A 10,411-nucleotide genomic window follows, 5' to 3' on the forward strand; every position below is an offset into this window, starting at 1 on the left:
GAGCACTCCCGGCCCTGCAGCCACCCCCCAAGGCGCAGCTCAGACCCTGCCTTGCAGCTCCCAGATCCTCACTGGAGAAAGGTTGTGGGAATGGGGAGAGGAAAGAAAAGATGACATGATACAGATTTCTCCAAAAGCTCTAACTTACTGAAAGCTTAACAATGTCAGCCCAGTCAGCTGCAACAGCATACTCCAAGTTTGCATCAAGCCACCTTGGCAATTCCTTCAATGCTGGTGCCGTGGCTCCCCCTAACTACAAAACACAGCAGAAGGATGACCTCTATTGCAGAAAGAGTTATGTAAAATAACACAATAAATACGATTACACTTCCCCTAGCTCCTTGCTTTGGGCTGCATTTTGGCTGGGGCAGAGACTCTTTCCTCGCTACCCATCTCTGCAGGGTTTGGTGTGTGCCTGCGGCCTCCAGACCCACAGGTCAGGGAGAAGAGGCAGGTTCAGCCCCTGTGGCCCGTTCCATCGCCCTCCCCATGAACAAGTGATGGGGACAGAGCTTCTGTAAAAGCCATGCTCAGAACCAGACAAACCCACCAATTCACCCAGGTCTCCCACAGCCATTGTGGGTGTAACAGAGGGAAACACAGATACAGCTGAAACAGCTTCTTTCTGCCTCACTCTTTAGTTTTGGTTTTAGATGTGATTGATGTCACATCACCTTCTGACTTAGTACAGCCCTGGGTGTGGTTAAGAACCGAAATTGGGTGGAAAGTGTCTCTTCTCATTCAGAAGTGAACATCAGTGCATTGGAGGTTAACCTGCAGACAAATAAATCCATGCTGCTTGTTTGGTAAGCAAGAAAAAGCCCCTCAACCCCTCCACTTCCCCATGCCCAGCACTTGGATGGGTGTTGGTAGGCTCTGCCTGCACCTCGTAAGGAGGAGCAAACCAAAGATATCTGCATGGCAATATTACAATTTGTGGCATATTGCAGTGAGTTCAAGGAGAGCAATTTGATCTGGAACAGGAAGCACCAGCCAGGGCTGTGCTGACAGTGGCTTTAAAGCCAACAGCTGAATCCCTTTGCCACTGCGGAGTCTGTGCACCCTGTCACGGGTGAACACTCAGACTTCCCTCGCTTCACACAGAAAGTCACTTATTTCACAGGTCTGTGTCTCCTGCGCGCACACGTGTCACAGGACAGTGCAGATTAGTGACGTGTTCCCGACTTCTGTCCCACCCACAGGCGTCTCTGGTTTAAATCTCCCCCTAGGGTGAGCTCAGGGTCTGCTGAGCATTTCCAGACAGCCAGAGCAGAGCACTGAACAGGCCTTCGCTTACCCGCCGTCCGGTACCCTTATGTACCACAGGCACCCGCTCCTCTCCCGTAAGTGAGTTAATGTCCAATTTGCTGGGGTCCTTGCAGCGTTGCCTCCTCTGCTTGGGCTTGTCTGAAAAATTCTGGAGTGCAAACAAGACAATGTTAATGAGACCAGACGGCTTAATGAGCCCGGATGGCTGCAAGCAGCAGGCACAGATGAGCTCCCGAGGGACACAGGGTCCCTGCAGACTTGGGCAGGAGCAGTGCGAGAGGCACAAGCTGGCTCTGCTCAGCGCCAGCTCTCAAACAAGCACAAATTATTTCTGTAGGTTTAAAGGAGTTTTCAGTGTGCTGCACTTAGACTGCCCCAGCCCTTTCTGATGCCTCTCCAGTCCTAAAACTGTAACCTGCTGCCAAGTCATAAATGCACATCTGTAAGCAAGGCACTAAATACAACTAGAACGGGTCTGTGTGTGCCTTCTCATGTCAGTCCTGCTTCTTGCCAGCTCCTCTGTGCTTTGTTTCACTCCTGTTTCAGCCGTTTCCATCGCAGCACAGCAGTGCTGTGTTTCTTTGGGCTCAGAGCCCTTCAGGACCACAACCTACAGAGGTACAGCTGAGAGACCCAGCATCAAAGTGCCTGCAGGCACGGAGCACCACAATGAACAACTGCAGTCTCTGGTTCCTGAGAGACAAAGAAAAGTCCCTGAGCTGGTATGTGCTTCAAGTGGCTGAGCTGTTGCAGGACCTCCAAGCAGCTTTCAACCCGGCCTACCTGGAGAGAAGACACCTGCCCTGGAAGGGGAATCTTGCACTGGGGGCTTGCTGGCAGGAAAAGGATGACCAGTGGTGTGACCAGGCTGGGAATCCCTGCCTCAGGCACACAGTCCTCCAGGTCCAAGATGAAGTCTTTCACATATTATCACCCTACTCTGTTGTCCTTACTCTGTTTTACAGCCTGTGTTCTGCCTACCACATGGTCTAAGAGGCTAAATAAGCTGAAACCTGGAGCAAACCAACCTGCAAAACCAAGAGGTGGATGCTTATGAGACAGCAAGAAGAATCAGACAGACTTTGTACTCCACTTCCTGTCGCTCTGCTTTCTGAAGGTACCCGCAGCCATGCAACCACAGCCTTTGCAGCCTGCTACACGGCCAGTCCAGGCCAGTTTGTACAGCAAAGATGTTTCCTCCTGTCTGGGAACCTTATTTAATACAACAGCACTGCCTAAAATGACCCTAGGTGAAGGGAAGCAATGCAGACAGACCCTAAGCGTCCCAAATCCCTTTTTCCATTTCTCTCCCCATCCCTGGTGCTTCTGGAAGACACTGGACTGATTGTGCACAGGGCAGACAGACACTGGAGCTGGAGAACGGACCCTGGGGCAGGAGGAGGCAGCTCAGCAGGTGCCTTTCACTGCTGTACCTGGAACCATGCCCACCTCCCAAAGGTGTGAGGAACCTCCCACACACACAGCCCTGGTGAACACTATGTGCCATGGCACAGGGAAAAAGGCTGCATTTCGAGACACTTTGTGGAAGCCTTGAACTCAAGAGCAACCGCAGAAAACCTAACACAAAGACAACACACGAGGCAGACACACACACAGAGGCCACTGAAGGCCACCCTTACTGTGCCAAAGCCGGGAACGTCGAGTGTGTAGTCGGACTGCTGACGGAGCCAGTCGAGGAGACTCTTGTTTGGGACAGCCTTCTCAGCCTGGCTGCCTACAGTTGGGACTGGCTGTGGAGTTGAGGTAGCAGCAACCGGCCCATCGGGGAGGGGACTGTTTTGGGGGGGCTGCGTCTGGTCCTCCTGAACGTCCTGGCGTGGAGGAAGGAGCAGGAAGAACCCATCAGCAGCACGCGGTGATGCACGAGCACCCAGGTAAGCAGAGCTCCCAAAGCGGGTCATTGCTCCCATCATACAGATTAATCCATATATCCCCATTGCCTCTTCGTTAAATCGCCACCCACCACTGCACTGCACTTCCACTCAGTCCCCAGCACTGGCGGCACGGAGAAGAGAGCTGGGAGACACTTCTGAACCCACCTGGAAACACCCACATCCCCACAAAGACCAACTTCCCTTCAGATCACTCCTAAAAGTGGTCTGGAGGGACTGGCCTTGCTCCCAGGGTCCCCTTCTTCTTTGAGGGGATCCCATGACAGAACAAGAAAGGGTGCAGCAGGCTCTTGGCCACAGTTCCAGTGCAGTCAAGGACATTTCCTCATGTACTCTAACAGCAGACACCCCCCGAGGTGGGACACCTGCTTGTGATAACGCTTATCGGCACTCAAGCACTCCAGAGTGCTGCGAGCCAGAGGGAGAACTTCCCTTCCTGCTGGAGCAGTGTCCGCTCCTGCCTGCTCCAGCACAAGGCAAACTGTCCTGGAGGAGGGCCCACATTGGCATGGGCAGCAGAGGTTGTAGGAGAGAGCTGAACCACGAGCCAAATCCGGGGCCATGTGAAAGGGGGGAGCATCAACCCACCTGCAGCCTGGTTGGAAGAGGCCTCTCCTTCAAGAAGATGAGGTCCATCCCTTCTACATTTTTTCTCCTGCCCCGTCTCCTCCTCATGGCGGCATCATCTCTTCGGAGGCTGCCATTGACAATTTGGCCCGTGACAGGATGGATTAACCCTGCCTGGAGGATGCCAGACAAGTCCATGCCCAGGGAGCCCTGGAGGGTGTTCGCAGACCCCAGCTTGGGCACATTTGTGTTCAGTGGGAAAGGAGAGGAGCTCCCTGGGGACCCATCAGAGGCCCTGGACAAGTCCACAGCCGCATCTCGCCAGCCGTTCAGTGCAATGGGTGCATGAACAGGGGTTGCTGCCAGCTGCTCCAAGCTCCTCTGCTTGGCATCTCTCTCCATCTCGAATTCATAGGGCCTCCTGTGCTTCCGCTCGTCCTTCGCAAAGGCAGGGGTCAGGAATCCTTCCTGTGTGTATCAAAACCACGGAGAGGGTTACGAATGCTCATGTCCTGCCCAGGGACCACAGCACTTCAAGCAAAAACCACGCTAACAGTCAGGCCTTTCTGCCTCTCCGCAGGAGCCCCGAAGGACGCCCATTCCCTGGGCACATTACACCGCTCTTTCTCTGTGTGGGGTCAGTGCAGGAGCACCCCCACATACACGTGGACCTCCCAATGTACTCTAACCTCAGGTGCTCCACCAGCTGCTGGGCAGCCGGGCTGGGGCTCCAGGCCAGCAGCTTCTGTCTCCACGCCGTGTCCAACAGCGAGGTGATAAGAGGCAGCAGTACCCTCTCCTGCACTCTTTGCTCTGGGACACCAGGGCAGTGACCCCTTTCCCCACTGAGCAAGTGCTCCAGTGCTGGCTCTGGGAGCTCCTCTGCAGCCACAGGAGCTGCGGAGCTGCCACAGAACAGTCCCCTTCCTGGGAGGGGCGAAGGGCTGGCAGGGGGCTGAGAGCCCTCCTTCACCAGGAGCCCTCGGTGAAGGGGACCACAAGTGGCACCAAGAGGCAGTGAAAACCCATGCCCCGCTTGGGAAACTCCTGAGCACTTCTGGGCAATGCTTCACCCCAGAGTCCCAAGCCTGTCCCTGCCCGAGGGCACCCTCACCTTTTGTACCTGTGAGATCAACACCCCGTTACTGAAGCTGGGATCAGGGGCTTCTGAGTCAGCAAAGCTGTTCCTGCTGCCGGCACTGCTGGCAACCGCTGGAGCCGTCAGCAGGCTCTGCGTCTCAAACTGATGGTTGGAGGAAGGCCACTTGCCTTTCAGGATGGCGTGGCAGATGTTGTCAATGCGGCTGATGATCACGCGGTCCTGCAAACAGAATCGGGCGATGGTAGGTTGGGACTCGAAAGACTGACTCGTGTACGTCATCTCAGGGCTAATGACAAACCCAGCCCTGGTGACCTCAGCTCGGTTGGGAATTGCTCTGGGGCAGGCACATCCACGGCACCAGTGCTTGTGAAGAGCACCCCAGTTAGAGCATCCATGGGGAGCTGTGTGTGGAAGAGCAGGAGGCAGAGGTGGGGCCGTGCGAGCCACTGCTGTCAGGACTCCGCAGTAACATTTGCAGTACAAACAGCGTTTCTACTGTATCCCCTTGGAGAAGCTGCTGGGCATGGCTTGGATGGGCATATGCTTTGCTGGGTTAAGAACTGCGTGGAGAGCTGAGCCCAGAGAATAACCACCCCATAAGAAGGGGTGGTCGTAGGGCAGAGAGGTTCTCCTGCCCCTCTGCTCTGCCCTGCTCACACCACAGCTTCAATCCTGTGTCCAGTTCTGGGCCCTCAGGTCAAGAAGGACAAGAACTGCTTGAAAGAGTCCAGCAGGGCCACAAAGATGCTGGAGGGAGTGGAGAATCTCCTGCTGAGGAGCGGCTGAGGGAGCTGGGGCTCTTGAGCTTGGAGCAGAGGAGACTGAGGGGTGCCCCCATTCATGGGGATCCATTTGGAAAGGGCAGTGTCAGGAGGAAGGAGCCAGGCTCTGCTCTGGGATGTCCAGTGCCAGGACAAGGGGCAATGGTCCCAAGCTGGAGCACAGGAGGTTCAAGCTGAAGATGAGGCCAAACTTTGTCAGGGTGAGGGTGGCAGAGCATGGCCCAGGCTGCCCAGAGAGGTTGTGGAGTCTCCTTCTCTGCAGACACCCAAAGCCCTGGCCGTGTTCCTGTGTGACTGCTCTGGTGATCCTGCTCTGGCAGGGGTTGCACTGGGGGTGCTTTCCAGGTCCCTTCCAACTCCTGACATTCTGTGAACGTTAATTTTAAACTCACCTTAGGCCACTCCGAGAAGGAGTAAAGTGTCTTCTCCTGCAGCAGTTGCGCTATGGTTGGTGCCCTGGCATCCTGAAGGTCATCAATCTCCCCAGGCAGGACAGAAGCAGAACTCTTGCTCTCTTCCTCCAAGTCCTTTTCTGGACCATCTGAGAAAGCAGCAGAGCACAGAGCTGATCATTGCCCTCTCCTCCTCTCGAGGCGGGAGCAACTCCTTACAGTGCCCAGCTGGCTCCACAAAGCTCCCATTCCTCAACCAGCAAGAAATGCAAGAAATGCAGCAGCCTTGTGTGAGGACAGGTAGCCCATGCTGCTCAGGAAGGACCAGCACCCCCATAGGCTGAGTCTGGGGTGCTCGCATTGCAGTGACCCCCACGCCTGACCATCTCCATACCCTGGGCGGGTGAGGAGGAGGAGGGCACCCCTGTTTCCAGAAGGAGCTGCTGAGCAGGCAGTGCCCCACGCCCAGCAGGGAAGGGCGTCCTGTGCTCCAGGGGATGCTCATGGCAGAGGGCTGCTGGGGCTCAGGACAGGGTTCTGCCAAACATACCCACTGACCTTTCAGGGTCACGTCAGCTTGAGGAACCCCAGCTCCCACAGAGGGGAGGCCACTCTGGGGTCTGCAGAGGAAACAGCAGGTCCCTCCCTGCCCAGCCGAGGTGAACACCACCCGAGGGAGCTCTCACGACCGTACCTTGACTCTGGCCACTGCTGCCTTTCTCTCCCTCGTCTCTGTTCTCACACTCTTCTTGCTTCACTCCCTGGGACTCAGGGTGCAGGGCCCCTCTGCAGCCTGCCTGTCCCTCGGCCCCTCGGCCCCAGCCCGCCTTGCCGGCACAGTGGGTCTCAGGTGCCAGCAGACTGAACGCCTGGTCCTGAGCCTGGCCAGGGGAGTGCTGCAGGGTGCTCTCTTCGTCCAGGCCGCGGTCCTCCCTGCCCTCTGGCCCGGGCTCTCCCAGGCCCTCGGGCATTCCCAGCCCCAGGGACTCTCTCTCGCCATTCACGTCTTCTGGGCACGTGTCCTCAGGAGTGGGGAGGCCAGAGCTCTGCTCCTCACCCCCTAGTTCATTAGCCTCGGGGTCACAACCAGCCCTGGTCCTGGGGCCGCTCAAGCCTTCCACAGATGCTGCTGCCTCAGAGTTATCATCGTCCTCTTCTTCCTCCTCATCTTCCTCGCTGTGGCTCTGACTTGGCCCTGACTTTGCCTCCATTCCTTTCTCCTGTAGCAGACTGATGAATCTCTGCTCAGAAGGAACCTTTATTTCGTAGTTATGAAGACCGGGACGGTAGAGCCCCATGCTTATGACCCTTTCCACGGCCCTGTGCTCGGGCAGCACTGGCGCAGGGCTGGTGAGGTCTCCCTTCTGCTGCAAGGCTTCACAGAGCTCTGCCGGGACCCTCCGTGAAGGGTCGCTTTCGGGGGTAGAAGGTGAAGGCTCAGTCTCCTCATTCTGACTGTCCATCCGGTCACAGCCCACCTGCAAACCCTCTAGGAAGGGAGTCTCTCTCATGGCATCTGCATCACAGCTGGACGGATCCTCATACCCCTCCAGCTTGCCCTCAGAGAGTTTGGCAATGCTGCTTCCAACATCCGTGCAGCTTGGGCTGTCCCGGGCAAGGGAGCTCTGCTCGCTGTTACAGGCCTTCTCATCGTACATCATGCACACCAGCGAGTCTGGCAGAGAGCTCTCATCGTAGTTACTGGAAATTATGTCCTGGACTTTAGACATGAACGTTTCACAGTTCGCATCTGGCAGACTGCCCCCAGCCTGGGACACGGCATTGTCTACAGTTTCCAGCTTGATCTGACTCTTCACTTCACTCTCCAGAGGTTCGCAAGCCTGGTCCACCTGGCTGTACAGGGGAGAACTGTAGAGTTTGGAGTTAGTCTGGTAAAGGCAGCACAGTGTTTCTGGGCCTGGGAGCCCCATTCTTTTATGTTGGGCATAGTTCCTGTATGCATCTAAAAAAGACAGCTGGGGGTCATTCATGATGTAGTAGTCAGTGCGGTTCAGGCCATGCTTGGCAGTGCCGATCAGCAGGTCCCGATCGTGTTTGCCACACTCCCACCACACCGGCAGGTAGAGGCTCGGCCGGCACAGCTTGAGCCGCTCGTGGAGCTGCGGACACTTGAGCACCTGCTCGCGCACCTTTCGCAGCAGCTCGATGCGGTAGAGGGTTCTGGCAGCACGTTCCTCTGTGATGGGCTCCACGTAGATGTCAGGGTCTGGGGGACCTGCAGGAGGGGTGGAAAAGCCGAGGCCCCATTACACAGGTTGAGGAGAGTTACTCAGAGGAAGTGATGAGCAAGGGGAGTTTTAACTCCTGCTCAGACTGCAGGTGAGGGGGGGAGCGCTGGTAGCCACTGCTCAGGCTGCTTATTCCAGTCTCACCACCTTCTATTCATTTGCCACCAGTTGGACACATGGGAGTGAACTCCCTCCGCTTTAGCGGCTGGACCAAGAGCAGCATTGGGCTGCAGAGGATTTCAGAGTCATGTCTAGGCTCTGCTCCATCAGCATCAGCCGCGCTGGACCTGCCTGGACCTGCCGGCAGAGCAGCTCTCTGGGGTCTGGGCCTCTGGAAGTCCCTCAGCGGGTTCTCAGGGAAGGGCAGCTCTTTTGATGAGGAACACCTACCTAAGGCATTAACACACGCATCCAAGGAGCTGTGCCTGATGCCAGACCTCCTGAAAGGTCTGAGATTAAATCCTTTCTGCTGTTGTTAGAAGCAAATCACTTAGTGCTCAAACAGCCTCCATGCATCTTTCAATCTGCCATGTCCTGCACAGTGCCAATGCACTGGAGCTCTGCAGGGCACTCCGATAAAAGGGATGCCCCGTGTGTTGGCCACACTTCCCAGACGTTCCCTGACGGGACGCTCTGTCCAGTGCCAGCAGAGATGCTTGGAAAGCAAGCACTGATACAGATCACCCAAACAGCCCCCAGCTCCAGTGTGGAGGAGATGTGATCTGCTGCTTCTCTACTTCTCCTCCCTCACATCTAGAGGTTGCTGTCTTGGATAAAACTGGTTGTGATTGCAAGGGAGAGCTCTGTGAGAGCTGTGAGAGCAGGGGCTGGAGCCCACAGGGCTGCCCTGCCTTCCCAGTGCTGGGGGGTGGTACATGGTGGGGATGAGGAAATGCACGTGGCTTTTGCAAGCCCCCAGTCTGCTGGGCATCTTGCTGCCTCCAGCGGTCCCTGAAACTCCTCCACTGTTCTCCTGCTCCATGAGAGCAGCAGGACCATTGCTGCCCTATGGCTACGTGCACCTACCATTACCCACCAAAGGCCATGCAATTTCCACTCACCGTCCTCCTTCCACAGTGGGAGACCACAGACATTCTTGCACATGGCCACAAAGCTGTGGAAGTACTTCTCCAGGCTCTCATCTGTCTTCTTCTCCAGTCGAGAGATGGCTCGGAACTGGGCCCAGTCAAAGATCTTTTTCTCCTGGTCATAGATAACCCCAAAGGAGGAGACAGTGCGGTAGAAATCTGCCTGCTCTCTCCTAGTCCACCTGTGGGGCAGAGAAGAGACACGAACACCACTGAGACACATTCTGGTCCCCGTACGAGCAAGGCACCAGGCACAGAGGCCCAGAGAGGACTCTGGTTACTGCCCACCAGTTCTGGGGGAGCTGCCAGGAGGAGCATGCTGAGGAGATCACCACAACCTCAGATCCTCTGCCTTATGGCGCAGAGTGAGGAGCAGCGAAGGCCAGAGGCCCTCTGGCTCTTGGCTCACTGTTCAAAAAACACTCTCAGCTGGTGGAAAAAACCCCGCATGCAGCTCCTGGCTGTCCTGATGGGGCACAGGCTCCAGCAGCTTCTGTGGAGGCACAAACCCACTCACTCGCCTCCTGCCACACTGAGTGGTCTTCTCACCTCCAGGGAAAGGCCACCTCTCTGTACCAGGAATTAGAAAGGAAGGCCCTGCAGACACAGCTCTCATCCAGCCTCTTCCAGAGGGAAACTGGGACTGAGGTTCAATGCCATAAGGGTCCCAGTAACAAACACCATCCTCCACGTTGACTCCTGCAGACTCCTGGGTGCCAGGGGTGGGCACCACGCCCTTCCCACTGAAGGAAAACAGCCACAGTGACAGGGGGGTTCAGTTACAGCCCTGTTAGAGCCCTGTTAGCCTTCACTCTGGCTTGGACTCTCTGAGCTTCCACCTCGTGAGGATCACCTAAAGGATCAATCCAGGACAGAGATGGTGAAGGGCGCCCTGGGCAGATACAGCCCAAGGCAGAGAAACAGGCCACAGAGAGCCTGTTGGGGTCCTGAGGCCACGAGCAGGAGGCTAACAGTGAAATGAGAGCGACGAGGATCAAAAAGGCTACACACAGAATTACAGAATGTTTGGAGTTGGAAGGGACCTGGAA

At 56.1% G+C, this 10,411-nt stretch overlaps 1 protein-coding gene across 1 annotated transcript in view; it reads right to left on the reverse strand.

Annotated features, from left to right (window-relative positions):
- LOC104540738 (chromodomain-helicase-DNA-binding protein 6-like) overlaps positions 1–9,544 on the reverse strand; it is a gene marked incomplete at its 5' end in the record, with an annotated part of 12,577 nt that extends 3,033 nt beyond the window's left edge. The window contains 9 exons of the mRNA XM_010184613.1: positions 149–253; positions 1,298–1,417; positions 2,910–3,101; positions 3,548–3,550; positions 3,771–4,217; positions 4,864–5,070; positions 6,026–6,174; positions 6,720–8,261; positions 9,336–9,544. Coding sequence (XP_010182915.1) covers positions 149–253; positions 1,298–1,417; positions 2,910–3,101; positions 3,548–3,550; positions 3,771–4,217; positions 4,864–5,070; positions 6,026–6,174; positions 6,720–8,261; positions 9,336–9,544 — 2,974 coding nt within the window. The remainder of the gene's footprint in view (positions 1–148; positions 254–1,297; positions 1,418–2,909; positions 3,102–3,547; positions 3,551–3,770; positions 4,218–4,863; positions 5,071–6,025; positions 6,175–6,719; positions 8,262–9,335) is intronic.
- Positions 9,545–10,411: the final 867 nt, after the last annotated feature.

This window comes from Mesitornis unicolor, unplaced genomic scaffold, assembly GCF_000695765.1.
Source record: "Mesitornis unicolor isolate BGI_N332 unplaced genomic scaffold, ASM69576v1 scaffold10945, whole genome shotgun sequence".
NCBI classification, from domain to species: domain Eukaryota; kingdom Metazoa; phylum Chordata; class Aves; order Mesitornithiformes; family Mesitornithidae; genus Mesitornis; species Mesitornis unicolor.